Source organism: Octopus bimaculoides, chromosome 10 (genome assembly GCF_046866305.1).
Source record: "Octopus bimaculoides isolate indiv1 chromosome 10, ASM4686630v1, whole genome shotgun sequence".
Classification (NCBI taxonomy): Eukaryota; Metazoa; Mollusca; class Cephalopoda; order Octopoda; family Octopodidae; genus Octopus; species Octopus bimaculoides.
The window spans coordinates 79,450,516-79,472,842 of record NC_142937.1 but is presented as its reverse complement, the minus strand read 5'-3'; the positions used below and the strand labels follow the sequence as shown (position 1 = coordinate 79,472,842).

General features: G+C 35.9%; 1 protein-coding gene across 27 annotated transcripts in view; it reads left to right on the top strand.

The window, feature by feature from the left end:
- LOC106869538 (tyrosine-protein phosphatase non-receptor type 4) overlaps positions 1–22,327 on the top strand; it is a 379,747-nt gene that overhangs the window by 352,735 nt on the left and 4,685 nt on the right. For 20 of the 27 annotated variants that reach the window (XM_089358827.1, XM_089358824.1, XM_089358825.1 and 17 more), the window contains 7 exons: positions 563–630; positions 2,456–2,539; positions 6,602–6,664; positions 7,798–7,926; positions 8,990–9,138; positions 10,074–10,209; positions 13,139–13,184. In XM_089358827.1, coding sequence (XP_089214953.1) covers positions 563–630; positions 2,456–2,539; positions 6,602–6,664; positions 7,798–7,926; positions 8,990–9,138; positions 10,074–10,209; positions 13,139–13,184 — 675 coding nt within the window. Of the gene's footprint in view, positions 1–562; positions 631–2,455; positions 2,540–6,601; positions 6,665–7,797; positions 7,927–8,989; positions 9,139–10,073; positions 10,210–13,138; positions 13,185–20,092; positions 20,214–22,327 lie in introns of all 27 variants that reach the window. The other 7 variants (XR_016243461.1, XR_016243462.1, XR_016243460.1 and 4 more) reach the window with 1 other exon arrangement.

The following is a 22,327-nucleotide window of genomic DNA, read 5'->3' as shown; positions in this document are numbered from 1 at the left end:
TGTTTTCAACCATCACCACCATCACCATCACAACTGCCATACACACACCATTCAGACTTCTGACGCTGCCACCATCAATATCTTTCACTTCACCACCTCCCCTTCCCCCACCATCACCACTGTCTTTCACATCACTTACTGTCACCATCATCCCTAACCACCTCGGCTACTACCACCACCACCATCATCACCGTCGCCTCCACCTCTACCACAGTTACAGCTCATACTATTACTATCACCCTGTTACCATCACAACCGTCAAACTATTACCACCCTCACCATCTCTATGCCTACTATTACTCTCACCCCAACATGAGGAATAGTAGAAGTGTCATTGAATAGGGAGAGCGGGGGGTCAAAGTGTGACACATTGACACACAGAAATTTGTTTTGCATTTATTATTGTAGAAGAATGTGATTGTGTGGTTGCAACGTGTGAAGATGGAGTTTCTCTGTGAAAAGATTAAACTCAAATATTAGCAGACCATGAGAATTGAAAATACTTGAAATTTAGTATAATGACTTCCTTTTTTAAAAATTATTTTAACTTTTTATTTTCTAGATGACCAGACCCGAGTGATATTAAAAGGTAGTCAAAATGGGGACTATATAAATGCCAACTTTGTAAATGTAAGATTTTTTTAATTTTTATTTTCTGTTTGTTAAAAAAAAAAAAAAAATTCATCTAATCAATGAGTTAGCTGATTCTTTACAGAGTCTGAACTCATATTGTGTTTCCTGTCTATTGCTTTGGTTAATTATATCTGCTGGATAAAAAAAAAACAGAAAGTGCTAATTGCATTTGTTGAAAAGTTTCAATTTTGGGTTTTTATAAATTACTTAAAACAGTTGCTGATTTATTACTTTAATTCTCTTTTGAATGGGTTTGATATGTGATCTTCACATGCTTGTATAAGTTTGATGTCTTGAGCAAAGTGAATTTAGATGATAAAGTATCAATACAATATAGAGGGAGAGAGGGAGGTGGGAGGGACAGACAGAGAGAAAGCATTAAAATGACACATTCATTCATTCTCATATGAGAAGAATATTTAATATTAATTAGCATTTAAACATATTAATTAGCATTTAAATATGTTAATCAGCATTTAAATATATTAATTAGCATTTGAATATATTAATTAGCATTTAAATATTTTAATTAGCATTTAAATATTTTAATTAGCATTTAAATATATTAATTAGCATTTAAATATATTAATTAGCATTTAGTGTTGTGTACCATGAAGTTGACCTTGCTTGTCATCTCCTCCAATGATAATTAACATGGTGTCTGCTCAAAACACAACAGAACCTTTCTTTTCTGTTGCTGACACTTGTGAAATAACTGATGACTAGTGGTTGTTTAAGCCATCTCTGCCCAACAGACCTGTGACCATCCCACAGCTATTTTATCAACACATCCAGGACAACATTTGCAATGTCTCCTTCATTTTTTAAAGACATTAGGGTGTGATTTACAGAAAATATGACTGATATTTCTAACAGGTTGAGCAACTGCATAGAGACTTCCGCATTGGCTTTTGTTCTGTTATGATTAGGTTTCAAACCTGGGTTACTCTGACCATAATGTTCGATGGTTATAGCTACAGCTGGTAATTTGTTGTATTCAGTAAAACCTCAACATCAGAACAAAACAATCTTCTAAAATCTTTTGCAATGTAACAGTAACCTACTTGAGATATTTTACAAGTGCCATAACAACTCATTTATAAACTTAGAATCACTTATCGTAGCAATGAAATGAATTTTAAGGGAAGAACCCTACAGATGAAGCTCATTGAAATTCTGTTCATGTTTTTGAAAGAGAAAATAGACATGAAGTGTAATTTTTAGTAAAGATCAATTGAAAATGTATGTGTTCATACCTTTCTGTAGAGCATTAGGGTTATATGAATCTAGTTTGAAATGTTAATAACCCACTATCCTCCCATTGTGATGTAAGGCAGGGGTTTTCAAACTGTGGTCCGCGGACCACAGGGGATCCGTGGACAGCAAATACTTTTTATGGGCAATTTGATTTTATATATGTTTTTTAATCGAAATCTTTTAATTGACAATAAACCTATTTTGTTAAATACTGTTAAATAAATAAATGTAAAAATATATGCTATTTTAAGCAAATATATATGTATAAATTTCATAAGCGTTTATAAGGTAAATCCTGAAATATAAAGGGGTCCACAAGTCAAAAAGTTTGAAAACCCCTGATGTAAGGGGACTCAATCTTTACATTGTAGACCCCCAAACTAGTGAACATGTTAGTGCTGGAGCCAAGGCAGTGCTCTGTGCCAATACTAATTCATACGTCTTCAATGAAAAGGTGATCATCTTGTAGATTCAGCCAAGACAAGTCTTACATAAGAATCACACACAATATTTAAATGATTTGTTAAAAACTCTTGCCACACTACATTCACCTTCTTTGCTTCAGATGGAAATTCCCGGATCTGGCATCATCAATCGATATATTGCAGCTCAAGGCCCATTACCTAACACATGTGCTGACTTTTGGCAGGTGAGCTCATTTGATCTTTATTAAAGTTACACTTTCATTTAACTTTTCATAGCTGTATTCATTCACATGTGTAGATATCTTATGATAGAAGGCAAAGGGTGTCGTGTCGGTCACACTTGCAGGGAAGAATAAAACAACAGTCAGAATGGCAGTGACACATGCTGAAGCAGGCAACAGCTCCAAACACACTGATATTTTCAATGAAATAAACTCCAAATTTTTAAACTTGAAATGTATTTACTTTATCAGTTCCTCTCTCTCCCCCACCTCTCTCTCTAGCACACACATATGCACAATTATCATCATCATCATCGTTTAACGTCCGCTTTCCATGCTAGCATGGGTTGGACGATTTGACTGAGGACTGGTGAAACCGGATGACAACACCAGGCTCCAATCTAAATTTGGCAGAGTTTCTACAGCTGGATGCCCTTCCTAACGCCAACCACTCAGAGAGTGTAGTAGGTGTTTTTACGTGTCACCTGCACAAAGGCCAGTCAGGCGATACTGGCAACGGCCACGCTTGAAATGGTGTCTTTTATGTGCCACCCGCACAAGCCAGTCCAGGGGCACTATATATATATATATATGAAATTAAATATTAAACACTTTCATTTTCAAACTATTATCGTTCATATATCTATAAATGTTATGTGAATGGTTATGCATATACTTTCATTTCCTTCCTTTTTCCTTACTTGCCTTTTTCTATTACAAGCTCTTATTTCCTTTTCCAAGTAAAAGATAACATATTTTACTGATTTTGTCGAGCTATAAAATGTAAACAAGCATTTGTGTGCACACACATTCATACACTCAAACATGCATATGTATGCACATGCATAGGTGTATATGAATATGTATGCGAATGTTTGTGTGTCTGTGTGTGTGTATCATCATTATCATCATTGTTTAATGCCCGTTTTTTATGCTGGGATGGGTTGGACAGTTTGACTGATGTCTGGTGAGCCAGCGGCTGCACCAGGCTCCAAATCTGATCTGGCAATGTTTCTACAGCTGGATGGCCTTCCTAATGCTAGCCACTCCAAGAATGTAGTAGGTGCTTTTTACATGCCACCAGCAGAGGAGCCAATCAGGGGATACTGACGTCGGCCACAATCGGCAGGTGCTTTTTACGTGCCACTGGCACCAGAGCCATTAACATGGGCCTGGCATCAAACACATTTGGATGGTGCTTTTTATTTGCCACTAACACGGGAGCCAGTCAGGTGGTCCTGGTATTGACCACGTTTGGATGGGGCTTTTTACGTGCCATTGGCACTGGAGCGAGCCGGGGGGGGGGGGGCACCAGCCCCAGCTACAATATTGGTTTTACTTGACTCAACAGGTCTTCTCAAGCATATCATATTGCCTGACACATCAGGAGTATTCTTAACAGGGCTGGACATGCATAGCTGTGATCTCACTTTAGTTGCTGTGTCTTCTCAGTCACAGCATATCTCCAAAGGACCCGGTTTCTCCCATCATTGCCTCTGTGAGGCCCAATGTTCGAAAGTCATGCGTCACCACCTTATTCCTGGGTCTACCTCTTCTACAGCTTCCTTCTACAATTAGGGAGTGGCACCTGTCTTCATTCATACATAACAAATGACCATACCAGTGCAGATGCCACTCTTGCACATCACATTTGATACTTCTTATGCCCAACTCTTCTCTCAAGGCGCTTACACTTTTTCGTGTATGCACACTAATATTACACATCCAGCAGATCATGCTAGCTTCATTTCTTTCAAGCCTATGCATGTCCTCAGCTGTCACAGTCCATGTTTCACTGCTGTGTAGCATGGCAATTCACATACATGTATCATACAGTCTACCTTTCACCCTGTGCAAGGGGTCCTTAGTTGCCAACAGAGGTAGGAGCTCCCTGCACTTTGCCCGGGCTATTCTTACTCTAATCACTACACTCTAAGCAGCTACCCCCACTGCAGACTTGGTCACCTAGGTAGCAGAAACTATTAACTACTTCTAGTTGCTCCCCCCGGCATGTGATCAAATCTGTTTTCTGCACATCTTCAGTGTTTATTACCCCAGTGCATCTGCCACACACAAAAACTATTTTCCCGGTTAACCTTCCTTTGATATTGTTGCACCTTTTATGTGTCCATAGCTTACACTGGGTACATCGTATGGAGTTTCTGCCCATGCCTTTTCTATAGATCAAGCAGGGCCATCTACCTGAAGGGAGTTGTGATTTGACAGCCTTCTTACTTACTTCGTCTCTAGTTCTGGCTATTAGAGCAAGGTCATCAGCATAAAGGAGCTCCCAGAGGCAGCTTGTCTTGAATACCTCTGTTATTGCCTGGAGGACTATAATGAATAAGAGGGGACGGAGGGCTGATCCTTGGTGAACCCCTACTTCTACTCAGAATTCTTCCCTATACTCATTGCCAACCCCCACCTTACTGACAGCATCCCTGTACAGGGCTTGTACAACTCTTACCAACCACTCGTCTATCCCCAGTTTCCACATTGACCTCCAGATAAGGGATCGGGAGACCCTGTCAAAGGCTTTTTCCAAGTCAACAAAAGCCACGTACAGAGGTTTATCTTTGGCTAGGTATTTCTCCTGCAGTTGCCTTACCAGAAATATAGCATCAGTGGTGCTTCTACCTGGCACAAAACCAAACTGCATCTCATCTAGGCTAACTCTCTCCCTTTGGCAGACCCCCCCCCCTCCTCCCATTCATTTTTCACATTCAACAGTCTTTCATAATGGCATCTCCAAGCCTCTTTCTTTGCAGAATCATTAAACGCAAGGGCACCATCATCCATGCAGATACATTTCTCACAGATTTTGTCTGTGGCACTCAGCAAGCTGTCTTGCAGGAATTCCTATCTGCCTTCTATGTCACGGGACTGTAGCTCCTTCTCCCTATCATCAAATTTCTCAGTAAGGATATCCCTAAATCTCTGACCATGTGAAGGGTTCCTAAGCTTCCAACTCCTTCTTTTCCAGATTGGTTTTTGGCAACCTTCTGGCCGGGTACATCTTATAGAGTTTCTACCTACGCCTTTTCTACAGATCAAGCAGGGCCATCTACCTGAAGGGATTTGTGGTTTGTCTGCCTTCCTACTTATTAGGACTTTGGTTTTAGCTAGGTTGACTCTAAGGCCCTTCAATTCTAATTCTTGCTTCCACACCTGAAACTTCTGATAGTGACTCAGCAGTAAAAGTAAGGTCATCTGCATAGAGGAGCTCCTAGGGGCATCCTGTCTTGAATTCCTCTGTTATTGCCTGGAGAACTATGATAAATACGAGGGGGCTGAGGACTGAACCTTGGTGGACCCCCTACCTCTACCTGGAATTCTTCACTGTACTCGTTGCCAACCCTCAACTTACTGACAGCATCCCTGTACATGGCTCGCACACCTCTCACTAACCATTCTTCTATCCCGAGTTTCCTCATTGACCACCAGATAAGGGATCGGGGGACCCTGTCAAAGGCTTTCTCCAAGTCAACGAAAGCCAGGTACAGGGGTTTATCTATGTTTGTGTGCCTGTATTTGTTTCCCAGCACCACTTGACAACTGGTGTTGATGTTTAACTTAGCAGTTCAGCAAAAATGACCGATAGAATAAGTACCAGGCTTAAAAAAAAAAAGTCCTGGAGTCAATTTGTTCAATTAAAACCCTTCAAGGTGGTGCCACAGCATGGCTGCAGTCAAATGACTGAAACAGGTGTAAGATAAACGGTAAACGATCTATGTATATATTAGTTGAGTTGATAAAGGTTGGCATGTATTTTGACAGTTGCTGAATTGGTAAATATTTGAGTAGGTTTTACTAGAATTGGTAAATTTGACCATTGAACGTTAAATACTTTGACAACAGATGGCACTAGTTGTGTCTCAACTAGTTAATCAGTGAATTTATCAAATTAACCATTTTCACTTTAACTTGTGTACATACAAGTATGTGTTCATATATCTATGGTGTGTTTGTCCAGTTATAGTTACAGTATTGTCTGCTTCATTCCTTCATTGCTTTTTGGTAATAGTCTCTAATTTTTTTCTTTTTTTTTGTCTACAATTCTTTCAGATGGTTTGGGAACAACATTGTACATTGGTTGTTATGTTAACTACAAAAGTAGAAAGGGGACGTGTAAGTACTGAAATAATTCTTTTATTTTGCCATGTGAAATATGATCCTTCAGGCTGGATGTCTGTAATTTCCACTTTTCTGTGCGCGAGTGAAATTGCTTTTAGTTTTGGATTGTTGCATACAGCTAATAAAACAAGTAAAAAGAAAAAAAAAAACAATTCAGATTTGTGGGGGGGGGGGGAATCTTCCCAATTATATTGATATAGAAAAAAAAAAACTAGACATAAAACAGTAAAAGAAAAAAGAAATAGTAAATCAAGTTGCTTCTCTTCACACAATATGCTGATATCTTTCAGGATAACATGTGAGTATTAGAATAAGTTTTCATATTTGGTTCAATATAATGGTATTTTTTTTTTGGGGGGGGGGGGGGGTTAAAAATCAATGATATTTTCTGATAATGAATGGTAAAGTATTATTAAATAGGACATAGAGCTCCTTACAAGGACATGAAATCACATTTAATGGGTCTTCACAAGGAAAAACATTTTCTTTTTCTAAGACATTAGCAACTTATATATATATATATATATATATATATATAAATGCATTAGCCAATGTGATGTTTATTTTTTGTCTGTGATAAGGTGTCATTTGAGGGAAATTTGACTCCTATTTTTAACAGGCAAGCAATTGTACTGAGGCTCCCCTTTTGGCTGGAATACTGAACAGTTGGTGATGTTAATAATGACAATGACAGGGACATAAAATTGTCATCATATACTATTGTACTGTGGGTAACCATACATGTGAAAAGTAAATGAAATTCATAGAGAGAACAAACTATTCCCACAAACGTTAACGTACCTGTTATGCATCCAGTGCACATAATACAAAATGTTTTCAATCAAATATTGAATTAGCAACAAGGTATGCTGTTTCTTTTCATGCTGTCCAGACAATCCATGTTAGTAAGTAGAGATGAAAAAAAGATTTGCAACAGTGGCTGACATTGTCAAAAGATGATGGCTAGATTTATGATGATTGCTGTTTTAGTCACAAATTTGACAGCTTCACTCTTTTTATTCCTTTTGATTTGGTTTTACTTTCCTCTCATGTTTTTGTCTTTTCACTCATTCCCTCCTCACACACTCGTGTTAACACCAACAATTAATGTTTCTTCTCCATTGCAGGTGAAATGCCACCAGTACTGGCCGGACTTATACGAAACAACTGACTTTGGCATTTTACAGATCACTTGTGTCAAAGAAGAAGAAACTATATCATTTGCTTTCAGAGAATTCACATTAACACATGTAGAGGCAAGTTTGATATTGTGATTATACTATTTATTCATTTATCAGTTCCCACATCCCGTTTCAAACTCTCTTAAACTAAATGTTCAAGGTAATTGGTTAGAATTTGTTTGAATTGTTGCAGGTTAGCTGGACCAGAAGATATGGGTCAGATGGTCAAGATAATTTTAGCTATAGGAAGGAAGGATTGAGCAAACGTGCTGGGGACAAGAAGACCTTAACATGGGACTGATGTAATTAACATGTTCAGAGGGGTCAAGTGCAGAGTAGTGAAAGCGCAGAAAAGAGATTTCTTGTGGGTTTAAGTTTTTAAGTGCTAATGAGTGCAGCCTTGCTTAAAAAGTTGATTACCTTTTGCTGGATAATCTAGAATGTGTGTGTGTGATGTGTCATGTGTGCATTAAGATTTTTCAGAAATAAACAATTTTTAAATGTTTTAGAAACATGCTACAGACATTATATGAATTCAAGGTCATCTGCTATTTCTCATTACTATGATATCAGGAGTTTGAGTTCTAAGTACCACTACACTACATTATAATCTTCTGTAACACAGATATGCTACTTTTCTATATTGCTACTTTTCTGTATTGCTGAGGAGGGCCATGGTTGTATTGTTAAGAATTTGATTTTGCAAACCATGTTATTTCAGGTTTGATCCTGCTGTGTGGTACCAGCCTCAAGCTGGCCAACACCCAGTGGGGGAAATTGTTTGATGGAAACTATACATGTGTGTTTAGATAGTGATGTCATTGCCTATACCTGCTGTAAAAACATATCTGACCATTGACTGGTTTATTGTGCAAAGATAGCAACAGGAAGAACATTCGGTCATAGAGTACTACTTCGAGTTTTGTCAAACCTATACCAGCTGGAAAAAAGCAGGCACAAACATAAAAAAGATTAACATGGGTTGGAATGACTTCAAGTAAGAGAACTTGGGTGTTGGAAGTTTATTAGTATTTGCTGAATTCCTTACACTACCCTCAATGTTTTGTTTCTGTCTAAAATTAATAAACTTTTTCTGAAATTCTTTAATGTATGTAATATGACATTTATTTACTTGTAGACTAACCAAGAGAGACATATAAAACACATGCAGTACATTGCTTGGCCAGATCATGGTGTACCTGATGATCCAGCTGACTTTTTAGATTTTGTGATCCGGGTTCGGAAGAATAGGATTGGAATGGTTGAGCCTACTGTGGTGCATTGCAGGTAGGTCTTTTATGTTCTTCATTATTTCAACTGTGCATATCTTCTCGATGTAAAGCTCGTCAATAACTTAATCTTTCCATAACAAGCATCTGCTTGTGAGACTCTATAATGGTTATTATTTCATATCACTGTTGTGGAAACAACTAATGAATAGAAACACAATAAAGAAAAGAAAAATCATAATATCAGTGTTCCACAAGTCCTTATCATCTGCTGCACTGTGTGTGTTCCTTAGAAAACACCCTGGACAAGTATCCAATATAAATAAGATCCCCATTGAGAGAAAGCCATCTAACATGAAAAGACTTTGTAGAGCTTGACATGTTTAAAAGAATCAAATCTTGAGGTTCCTAAATCATTGCAAACTCGACAGGTGGTTCAAAGTGAGGAAAGTAACCAAATAAGAAAGTTATAGTCAGCCTGGATTTTGTTTCATTGTCTCAGTTATTGCTAAATGTAGGATTGCTTACTCCAGTCATAATTTTCCATATCAGAATGGCTGACTGCATACACTAGCTACAATTTTTTGTCTGATATTGTTATATGTATCAAAGTTGGCTGCTGATAATCAACCAACCAGTAAACATAAAAGCTGAACAACTATTACATAAGATTTTCTTCACTCTCAAAGTATGCTTACTCTCTTCAGTTTATATTTTCTTTCTGGGTAAACATCAAAGTCTTATTTACTGTGATATATACAAGAGGGTCAAATGCTATTGATTGAACAAGGTAGTAAGAGAGTGTTGCCAAAACCAGGATTAACTGAGTGATCTGTAGAAAGCCAGCTAAACCAAATCTTATGAAGTTAGTTCTCGTATATCAAATGATAAAAGGATAATTTAATGTTATAACCGATGATTTTTGATTTATCTAATCTTTTCTATCCTGGTTTTTGTTTCTAATTATTGAAATCTCTTTTTTGCCTTTTCTAGCGCTGGAATTGGTCGGACAGGAGTTCTAATTACAATGGAAACAGCTATGTGCTTAGTGGAAGCCAATCAAACTGTATTTCCTCTTGCAATTGTACGCCAGATGAGAGATCAGCGAGCAATGCTTATACAGACAGCTGTAAGTATAAAAATATGTTGGTGAAGAATGGCATATCATGTTAGAGCTAAAGTAATTCTGTTAAATTTCTACAAGATCTGAATCACCAACTTCAAACACTACTGCAATGATGTTATTTTAAAAGCTCCAGTTTTTTTAAAATTAGGATTCAGTCTTGACTTCAGAGTTAAATGTTTTTCTGTTCCAAAGATTTCCTCTAGCTGTGAAAGATAAAAAAACTGATACGACTCCAAAAATTTAATATCATGGATGTGACACTGAATTAGGTTACAGCCTGAAGTGTAATCAAATGGCAAAATATTGGATTCCACTGAATCCAATATGCTAGATGAGTTTACATAACTCACCACCAACCATTCAATTAGTTACCCTCATGCCATACATTTGAGCTAACAGAGCTATTCCTGTACCCTAAAATGGCTCTATAAAGGTTCAATGGATGAATGCAACAAAGAGCTGCTGATGTGCCGAGAATGTTTAATTTCACTACAAACTTTCAGTTGGTTACTTAGCTGCAAATGATAATATACCTGATCAGAGATGATTTACCTAACTCAGCACTAGAATTTTTAAATGCAGTGTTTTGTTAGGAACCATATATTGAAATTTGTAGAATAATTGAATCTTTGCTAACATTGATATAAAAATGTGAAAAAAAGATTTTTTTTGAAAAAACAGGGATGTATAAAATTTCAAAAATTGAAAATATCAAGTGCTATGTTGAAAGTTGAGAATTTTTTCCATTTTGTTGAATATGGTATTGCTATCTTTTCTGATAATAAGTAAATTGGTGATGAGGGAAAACAATTGCAATGTTAATGCCTTTCACAAGATAATTAGGTGAAATATGATTCTAGTTAATCATTGAGATTCACTTCATTAAAAACTGACCACTAAACTGCTACAATTTCAATGTTTTATTAGAAAACAAGTACAGAGTTGGTTTATTTTTTTAATTCTGCTCAGTTAAGGTAAATTAATCATCATCATCATCATCATCATCGTTTAACGTCCGCTTTCCATGCTAGCATGGGTTGGACGATTTGACTGAGGACTGGTGAAACCAGATGGCAACACTAGGCTCCAATCTAATTTGGCAGAGTTTCTACAGCTGGATGCCCTTCCTAACGCCAACCACTCAGAGAGTGTAGTGGGTGCTTTTACGTGTCACCCGCACGAAAACGGCCACGCTCGAAATGGTGTCTTTTATGTGCCACCCGCACAAGCCAGTCCAGGGGCACTGGCAACGATCTCACTCGAAAATCCTACGGGAGCCAGTCAGGCGGTACTGGCAATGGCCACGCTCAAAATGGTGCATCTCATGTGCCACCCGCACAAGAGCCAGTCCAGGGGCACTGGCAACGATCTTACTTGGCTTGCCGGGTCTTCTCACGCACAGCCCATTTCCAAAGGTCTCGGTCTGAACATTTTGGGGGACGTTTTTGTTACTCCATTACTTTTACAATAATTATTTCTAACATTAGCACAAGAGCACAAATTTTGAGATAGAACTGTAGCATTTGATTGGCACTTATTGTTTGAACCCCAGGAGGATAAAAGCAAAGTAAATTAACTTCAATAGGATTTGAACTAAGAGTATAAATGATTATAATTACTACAAGGCATTTACCATAAAAACCCTTGTAATTTGCACACCTGTGTAATTTACGCAGGTGATTTTCAAGATAAAAATTGTTAAAAAAAAGCTTCTACGCATGTAAGATTTACACCCAAAAGTTTTCAGAATTGCCGATATGGCCAGGGGAAAAAGGTTTTCAATTTAGTTGTATTTAGCATAATTTCACTTACTTATGATTAGATTTTATTAAATTTTCATTAAATAAAAATAATTTCTGTTTAACAGGTTTCACACTAAAAGCTATTAAATTACAAAGTGTTTGTGTTGTTTATGATAAACTTTATTTTACATTTCTTGCCCATAGGAGATTATGTCTGATCTTTAGCATACTGCTGTATGTCTTCTTAAATCATGATTACAAGAAAAGTTGTTGATAATTCTTATCAACAAAATCAAAGCTGAAGAATTTGCACATGTGTTGCAAATTAAGTTTAATTACCAATAAACAACAACTTGGATGACACTTTATTCAATCGACAGAGGAAGGTGACTAATCAAACTGATTATGTAAACAGAATTCTGATTGGTCGAAAGTGTCTTCTTGCCTCAAGCTCTAATTTTCTGCCTATTTTTGTTGGAACCTTTGATATGGAGTATCGAAATTTTAATCCCTTTCACACTTATAACATGTCAAGCAAACTTAAAAATTTGTCACTACCATTTTAGCCGGGTGACCAAACTAATAGTTTGGTAACCCACTAAAATAAACATTCAAAATCGAAAGGAGAAAATAAACAGCTTTGCAAGTTTAACTCAGTGTCTATTGAACAAGAGAGGTGCGAAATTTAAGAAGCGACTTGTTAGAATCTATACGTCTGTAATGAGACATAAAGAAGAATAGCAAGAATCTACTCTACCAAAAGAACTGGTGATTGCATACATTACAAGTGTTCTATGAAGAGAACATAAGATTGCTGCATAATTCAACACGAATGTGGAACGACATTAAACATCGAATAAGGTTTCTGTAGGAACACTAAGTCATATTCACTTATTGAGTTTACATGTGCAAGGATGAATTATGATGTTGTCGTCAACGTTAGATGCAGTAAGATCTGGTAGTGGTGATGCTGGTAGTGATGAATTTCATTGTCCTAATGAGAGGCAAAGTTGACCACAGTAGGATTTCAACTCAGAGCAGAAAGAGTCAGAAGAAACACTGCAAAGCAATTTTTCTGACACCCAGCTTTTTTTTTTTTTATGTCATTAGAATTATTTATTAAACTAGAAACAAACACAACCTGAAGATTTCATTTCTTTTCTTTTTCTTTTTTTTTTTTTCCTTTGTAGAGTCAGTACAAATTTGTCTGTGAAGCCATCCTGCGAGTATACCATGGTGAGTTTTACCAATCCTAATTCTTCCTTTTACTTTAAACATCTATTTTCTTTGATCTTTCTTTTCCTTTTATCTCCTCCTTCTTTTCTTTCTTCCTTTTGTTTCTTTGGAAGGATTTCAAATTAACAAACAAAATTCTATACAAACATTTAGAGTTGAAAATAAATGACAAAAAGAAATTCTTTAGCTATTTTGTGGCTGCTGTAGTTATATGGAGGCTTGGTGGCTTATAGAGCTTAAGATATCTGGCTTCTGATAGTTAGATTCCTGTTTCAAACCTTGTTGTGGTTATTCTGTTTTGTTTTGTGTGTGTCTTTTTTATTACTTTTGATGAGAAATGCTTTGTTCTTGTCTTGTTAACAAGGTAGCTGTAGAGTTGATATGGTAAATGTTTTTGGTGTGGCTTTACCCCAATCTAGTAACTAGGCCCCAGTACAGTTTGTTAATGTTTGCTAGAAAACTGTTAACGTTGGAACTAAATACTAATTAAATATAGCTTTTAAATGGATAGTTATGATGTTCAAATGTAAACAGGCTAAACATAACAACAAGAATTAGAATAATAATAATAATAATTCTTCATAATTTTGATACAAGGCCAACAGTCTTGAGGGGAGGGGGCAAGTCAATTACATCAATCTCAGTACTGAAAGGGTAAAAGGCAAAGTGAACTCAGGATGTAAAGATCCAGAAGAAATTTCACTATCGCCTTAATAATAATAATAATAATAACATAGAATTATAATTTACTTCTTTTGATAATATGCCCTCTGCAATATTACGACAGGAATCTGCTGTAGAGTTAAATATGAATTCCCTAACTTCAGTTTTTCCTTGCTACCTCCTTTTTGTACAGAACCACATTACTTTTTATCCATTAACATTGATCTCCATCCATATTTTCATTGATCACCCATACATTCCCAATGCCACCAAATTATCTCTCCTCCCCCACCCCCACCATTATACTACTCACTCTCCTCGTACACTCCACCTGCCTCTCTTCCTTATCCACCAGCATCTCATCTCTTTTTTGTCCTCCTGTTTACAGTATCATTTTCATTCAGCTGCCCCATCCTTTTCTCTACACATTCACTTCCACCATCCCTGCTGCCTCACCCATTCCTATCTACCTCATACCCCCTGGAAAGTCCACTCTAACACCTCATTTATTTCCCTTTTTTCAATGCCCTCCCCTCTCTTTCTCTCTCTCTTCTAAAATGTGAGCAGCCATTTTGCTCCTTCACAGCTCTTTCTCTCATCATTTAACCCGATCTTCCCGGCACATTTGTTCCCCTTTCCAACTTCAACTTTGTAATCTTGCAAGCTGCATGGCAACCTGACTGGTGCTAGGTGGTTGGCATTAGGAAGAGTATCAAACCCATGCCAACGTGAGATACAGATGAGGCATAAGTTAACCTTGATGAGAAATATACTTGGCTCCAGCAGCGATAAAACTAAATATTGTAATGTCTTTTATGCCACAATCCTGAAGACCTGTAACTCCTTAATAATTTCTTCATAAAGATAAAAGAAGGATGACCATGATATTAACACACCAGAATCAATACTGGTGATATGATACATTGACAACGGCTATAAATTGATAGAAATGGTCAAGTGATTCAGTCAATGCAAGTATATTACTGGTACAAATTTTATTGACTGTCCCTTGGAGATGAACAATATAGTTGACTTGAACAGGATTTGAAGTCTGAATTTTAAAAGATGAAATTCAATAAGCTAACAAACTTGTACTGACACTGCAGGCTTGGTTGTTCTCTTGAGAAGTTCTCTTCACATCTACATGCTTCCAAGTATAATGTCATTGCATATCTCAGACAAGTGCCTTCTATCCTAATCTCAGGTTGGCCTATCCCTTGCAAGTGAGATTTCATTGATAAATGTATATTTTTCAGTGAATATAAACGTCTTCCTCCAAAATGGGGGAAAACTAGTGATTTACTAATGAGGTATTTTACAGTGCTGCTGTCAAAAATTCTGTGAAAATGTGATTAGCTTGTTCAAACTTATAACCAACACTATTGTTTACCAATTACAATATAAAATAAGAATCAATATTTACTGATTCAATGGTAGTACATGACAGAAGCACATTTTATTAACTCTGGTGAGAGAAAAATTAAAATTTGAACCTAGAACCTTGAGAGATATCCCTAAACACTATAAATCACTTTGTCCACTGATCTGTATCTTCTACTCCATTGCTTTAATTATAATTTCTAACTTTTGCAAAAGGCGTTTTTGAAAAAGAGCTCAATTTAATCTTCCAATCCCTCCCAGTATTTCATATTTTACTGTATCCCTGACATATGAAAGGCAAATTCAACTCTGGCAGCATTATAATATTAGTTACACCTCTTATACAGATATGACAGTTGCTCTAGAATTGATATTAAGAATCTATTTTATTGTCGATTGTGGAAACTTATTAACAAAGTGGAAAGAAAAATCTTAAGAACTGACTTTGAAAGATTCCAGACGCTTCTTTTGTTGCTGCTGTTAAGTCGTGTCTCGGCATTTTAGCTCATCAAATAGGAACTGAATGATTAAGGCACTTTGTAGTTCCAAGTCAAAACATAGAAATTTATTTGCTTTGGTCATGAAAACAGAGAACTGGTCTTTTACTTTGAAGTTAAGATGCTTTATTGAGAGTCAATAAAGTAATAACAATAATGTATAGTGAGTTGCTTATGATACAAACATTTTGCAGCTTCTGTAGGAAACAACTGGCAGATAAATACAAATATTGATGGCCTCTTGGTTGAGTTGTTTGAAATTTGAAAGACACAAATACCTTCTCCAGTTTATATATTGATAATTCAACCCCCAAAACCAAATATAAAAATCATCAAATTTTGTCTAAAGGAAAACTGTGGTTATGTTAAAATTTTACTTTTTGATTATTGGAGTGAAGAATTCTCTTTTGTTCTTACCTAAATTTGTATTGGGTTTAAAGGTTCTCAAAATATGATGTAGCAGTTTCTTAGTAGTTTGCAGCACTTTCTGAAATAAGGCTAGAGTCACTAACGGTGTGTCTCCAGTCTGAGAGGAAACAGTCCAATGTTCAAATAGCGAGAAGCTAATCCTAGTCTATTTAACCATCTTCGGCACATTTGACTCATTTTTTTTAAATTAGAGACTTTAACCCTTTAGCATTCAGATTAATTTGTCAGAAGTAATCCTTATTTATTCACATTTAAAAAAATTTATCTGATATTATTTTGTAGCTTCAAGATAGGAAAGATGTAATTGCTTATTTTTAGAATGACATTGCAAGGCAGGTGTGAGAGGCTGGTTCTGGCCAGTTTGAGCATAAAATGTGTAGAATATCTGGGCCGGATACAGCCAGTTTAAACACTAAAGGGTTAATCAACATATTCTCTTTGATTGCTGAGATTCAGCTCAGTGTAATCAATTAGGTTTAAATACTTTTTGCACTGAGCCACTGAACCTCTCCCTTTTCACACAATGGTTGTTTGCTGCCGTTCAGTAATGTATGACTTTTTGGGGGTTTTAAGGAAATTAATTGATAGTATGTCATTATCAGCTGTTGAAACTAACCTTTTTACTAAGGCCAATTTGTGTGTGTGTGTGTGTGTGTGTGTGTGTGTGTGTGTGTGTGTGTGTGTGAAGAAGTAAATGTTAGCAACATGAAGTGTGTCTTACTGTAAAACAATGCCTCAATATGTATTGTTTAACCAATACTAGCATGGATTGACGGGCATTAAAACAAATATATATAGGTGCAGGTGTGGCTGTGTGGTGAGAAGCTTGCTTCCCAACCACATGGTTCCAGGTTCAGTCCTACTGTGTGGCACCTTGGGCAAGTGTCTTCTACTAAAGCCTTGTGAGTGGATTTGGTTGACAGAAACTGTGTGTGTCTTTGTGTCTGTGTTGCCGTCCCCCCTCCCCACATCTCTTGACAATCAATGTTGATTTTTTTACATCCCCATAACTTAATGGGTCAGCAAAAGGAATCAATAAAGTACTAGGCTTACAAAGAATAAGTCCTGGAGTCAATTTCTTCAACTAAAAAACCCTTTAAGGTGGTGCTCCAGCATGGCTGTAGTCAAACAACTGAAACAAGTAAAACAAATATACACATACATTCATACACACACACACACACACATAACAGGCCTCTACACAGTCCCTGTTTAGCAGATTCCTCTCATTAAATACTGGTCAACTCAAAGCCAAGATAGACGATATTTGCTATACATTAGGATCAAGCCTGGAACTGTGAACTTCTCAACTACACAGCAATGTCTGCACTTGTTCTTAAATTTCTTTCTTTGTAAAATACCAAAACTCTGATTATATACATAATTGTATTTTTTTTTTTTTCTGTACAAAGAACTACATTCTGCTCTAACTCTACATTATTGTAATAGATGCACAAGAATTCTGAGTAGCCTCCAAAATGTTTCATCATTTACTTAAAACAAATGAAATCTCACACGTATGGTCACTTTTGGGAAAGTCTTCTCTCATATAAATTTGTCATTTTCTTACTAGAGAAACATATTGCCAGAAAGAATAAAGTTTCTGGGCTACTGACCACATAGCTAGGAGTTAAAATCTTCCCAAGCAAATTGAAAATAAGGACAGTTCCAGTTTCACAATTGAATGATTAGAAATGCCGTAACGGCTAAAATAATTCTGCCTATGCTAACATGGAAAAATAGATGTAAAATTAGTTTTAGAAAGCAATAAACCATTCATGTGTGAGAAGCTTAGCAATGTTTTATCATCAAACTCTTTATTCTTTACAGTCAGTTGGATGTAGCCATTGCTAGGGCACTGCTATAAATGCTTTTGTTCTGTTTTGTATTGTAAGGAGAAGCAAGTAAGCTTGGTATTGATTCCTTCCTATGTCTCTTGTTGTAATGTAAATTCATATAAGATCTTAGAAGACTATGTTGACATTTACTCCATACTGATCCTTCATGTATATTAGCAAAGGATATTGAAGAACTGCAGCTCTTTAAGCCACAAGTTATTATGGAATCTAGCTCCAAACACTGCAAGGAATAAGTGGCACTTTGGGTCACTCTGCTGTGGATTTCGGTTTGTAGATTTGCATAGCTTTCTGTCAAAGTTAGGTGCCAGTCCCTCTGTTATCTTTCTGATATAAATTGCTGCATATCTCTCCCAATTGTTCAGCTGTTGCATAGGGCCCATCTTTTTTGTAGAGCTGTTCTATTGATTTCAGTTCAGCTATGATATTAACATTATGGGACCAATAGGTGAGAACAATAGTCCAAAGGATTATGGGTCACTCTATATTATGATCATTATTACAAGTGTTTTCCTTTACATGAATGGGCCTCAAAGCATCTTACTTTGTGCTGTAGCCTCTTATAAACTACTACATACAGCTACAGAGAACATCAACATTTTGTTTTCATGGTTTTTTTTTCGGGGGGGGGGGGCTGGATTGGGTGTCTTTTCTATCATGTGTGAATTGGGTGCATTTTATCATGCCAACAATAGTCCTTTCTACTTTATATCAGTTTTTATTCCAAGTTCCTGATACTTTGTTTGCACTACAACTTCCAAAGTCTGTGTCTCCTTCATTTGTTCCGTTTCAGACAAAGTTTTTATGGCTGAGTACTCTTCTTATCACCAACCACTTCACTCTGTAGACAGACTGCATTTTCATTTCCACTACGACTGTGATAGGACTAAACAAAGTTCCTTTTTAATGTATCCCTTCATATTTAGAATAAATGCCCTCCTCTTGTGAGTCAATTTCAACCTGTTTTCACCGACCCTGTTACTTGGTAGGTTTTCAATTCTCTGCTGTGGCCACAGAAAAATGCAAGGGTGGGTATGAATAAAACTCTTCTGTACAAGAGAAAATATCTTATGAAATCAATATGGTGAGGGCTCTTATTCTGTTGATGTTCATTAATTAACAAATCCACTTTACTTATCATCCTGCTAGCAGAAGAATATGTTATCAAGTAAAACAGTCCCATATCCAAATAGACCTTCAGTGGCAATTCCTCTTCACGAAATTTCTTCATTTGTATTTTTAACTCATTTTTGTTGTTACAACTTTTGAAGAAATTAATTTGAAGTTACCTTTTCTGCAATTTCAAGAAAAACAAAGGATAAGTTTCACTCAGAAATACTGTAAAGTATTTTAAATATTTCAACTTTAACATTTAACTCTACAGCAGATTCCTGTCCTAATATTGCAGAGGGCATATTATCAAAAGAAGTAAATGATAATTCCATGTTGTGGATGTGGAATTATTGTAAATAGGTTTTTTTTTGTGTGCACACACATGCATGCAAGCTTTTTAACCACGGGTGTGACTGTGTAGTTAAGAAGCTTACTTCCCAATCATGAAATCAGTCCCATTGAATGGTACCTTTGACAAGTGTCTTCTACTATAGCCCCAGATCATCAAACCCCTTATAAATAGATTGGGTAACTGAAAGAAGCCTGTCATATTTATATATTGGTATCTTAACCTCAGGTTGTAAATGAGCTTCACTGTCATACATGCAGTGTTGTTCCGTTTCCTATCATCCTTGGAAAACATGTCTGGTCATGGGGAAATATTATTACCTTGCTTGGGAACCAGGTGAGGGTTGGTGACAGAAAGGGCACCCAGCCATAGAATATTTGCCTCAACAAATTTCATCTAACCCATACCTGCAGAGAAGAGTGGATGTTAAATGATGATGTGTGTGTGTTTATGAATGAGTATTATGCAATTAAAAAAAAAATTAAATGGAAATCTTTGAAAAGAAATTGAACTTAAAGCATTCAATAACTCTAGTTTTACTGCTAAAGTTTGGCTTCAAATTTCTTCTTCTTCTTCTAAAGCCACCCTTTTTCTCTCTTTTGTTCTCTTCTCTCACATAAGGGAGATAAATCTAAGGGATTTGCCCTTTTGGATCATCCACCTGGTTTATATATATATAGATATAAAAAATACAAAAATAAACAAACCTATAACTGCTGAGAATGGTTCAACAATTGGGAAGGTATGTTACTTTTTTCTCCCCTGCCACCCCTTTCCACCACCTTAGCATCACTGTATCCAGTACCCACAGATTTTTCCTGGACGCAGAAAAATATCACTGTTGTTTTTTTTGTTTTTTTAAATCTGTTGTCACTTGCCAGCTTTGTATGTTATCCTCTCACTCTATGTGTATCAATGTGATTGTATGTTAATGCCTTAAATCTATGTGAAAGTAATAACCAAGCAACAATAATTGCTTAAGGCACCATACAGCAAACTACACACACACACACAAGTGGGGAAAAATAACTTTGAACACCAAAGGAAGAAGAGTATACTATTTTATTAAAGCCAAAAAAACTTTGCAAAATTGTTACTCAGTTTCACATGATCATTCATCAGACAGTTGTAATAATATGGAATAAAATTTTTTGAGTATATATACTAGTCTTTAGTAGATACAGTTCAACAAATAAATGCTTCCATCTCAATGAGTAACTAATTTAAAATTAATAGCTGTCAGAGAGGGTTGACCAAAGCAGAGTACTCAATCAGATTGAAATGCTTATTCATAGTCCACTAAATACTATATTAAATATATTCACATAAATTTATTATTTCATATTATCACAACTGTCTGATGAATGGTCATGTGAAACTCTGGGTGTAACAGTTTTGTGAAGTTTTGGGAATGTTGACAGATGATAGCTTGGATTTCTAAATCCCCCTTTCATCTACTATTATAGATGATATCTACTTTATATAGGCTTTGGAATGTTTTCTTCAACATACTCTGCAGCATGTTGCTTTTTCATGGTTTTTTTTAGCACCTAAATGTTGTGAGATCTTCACTGCTAATATATACAATTTATGTATTTTGTTCAGCTATATGTTGTCTTTTCTCAGCTTTTATGCAGTGTTAGTTGTTCTCCAAAATTTTATCTGCATGGCCACAGCCTTTGGGCTGAAACGTGTAAAAGAATGTGTACATTTTAGCTGTAATACTACTCTTCAAACTCTTCAATTATTTCATTTTGATAAGAAAAGGCAGGTTGGGTTATCTTTTCTTGTCAGCTATTTCAGTTCTTACCTCCAATCAGTTTTAAGCACAATGGTTGAAGAGTTAAGCATTGTAATACCTGCTCAAATGTCAGGAATGCAAATCTATTGATAACATTTTTTTCTAAGTAGAGCACTTTATTCTATATTGACACTATTTTTAGTTGTTAGAAAATACGTGTTATCAAAGTATATCCTTAATTTAACTTCAAAACATGAAATAGGAATTAAATAATGGTTCTGAAGGACCCCTGTGTTATCAAAGTATATCCTTAATTTAACTTCAAAACATGAAATAGGAATTAAATAATGGCTCTGAAGGACCCCTTGAAGACTAAGGAATTGTTTCTTAGATACTACTTTCATCAAGGACGCCTTGGTTGAGGTAATGTGGCTGTAGACAAAAGGTACCATACTCATATTATTGGTGAGATGTCACTGGGATAAGTTTTCTCTAACAAGACCCTTTTATTTCATTGTCTCAGCTCTCACTTCAACTGACTCCTTACCATATAAGGACAGTTTATGATAGGACAGAATTAACTGCATGCACTACCAATATACTTTCAAACCATTTCTTATTTTCTTTTCTATTTATGAAAATAGACCATTATCGTTTTTGTTTTTTTCATATATTTTGTCATTAGATTATGTTCCAGTTATTGATAAAAATCTTTTGAATTATCCAAGTTAACTTAAAACACACGTGTAACGATGTGGATAGAAATTGCTTTCAAAAATTACTTTGTATTCTTTCTGCTTTAGTTATTTCTTATGTAACCAATTAACATTGCTTTCTTTTTAATCAATAAATATTGTCCTTTTAATTAATACCTGTTTGACATAAAACTTTATTTCATATACCATTGTGCATATGTAAACGATTTCCTTTTCGTCTTATACATTTGTTTCTAAAACTAAATTGTCTTTTAAATCTTCTCTCTTATTATGACCTGTGTTTATATATATATTTACAAGCACAAATATTTTATCTATGTTGTAATATTATGCACAATCTCCTGTTTAAGGTTCTTGCTCTAACTTAGCATTTCCATAGATATGCAACAAAATTATATA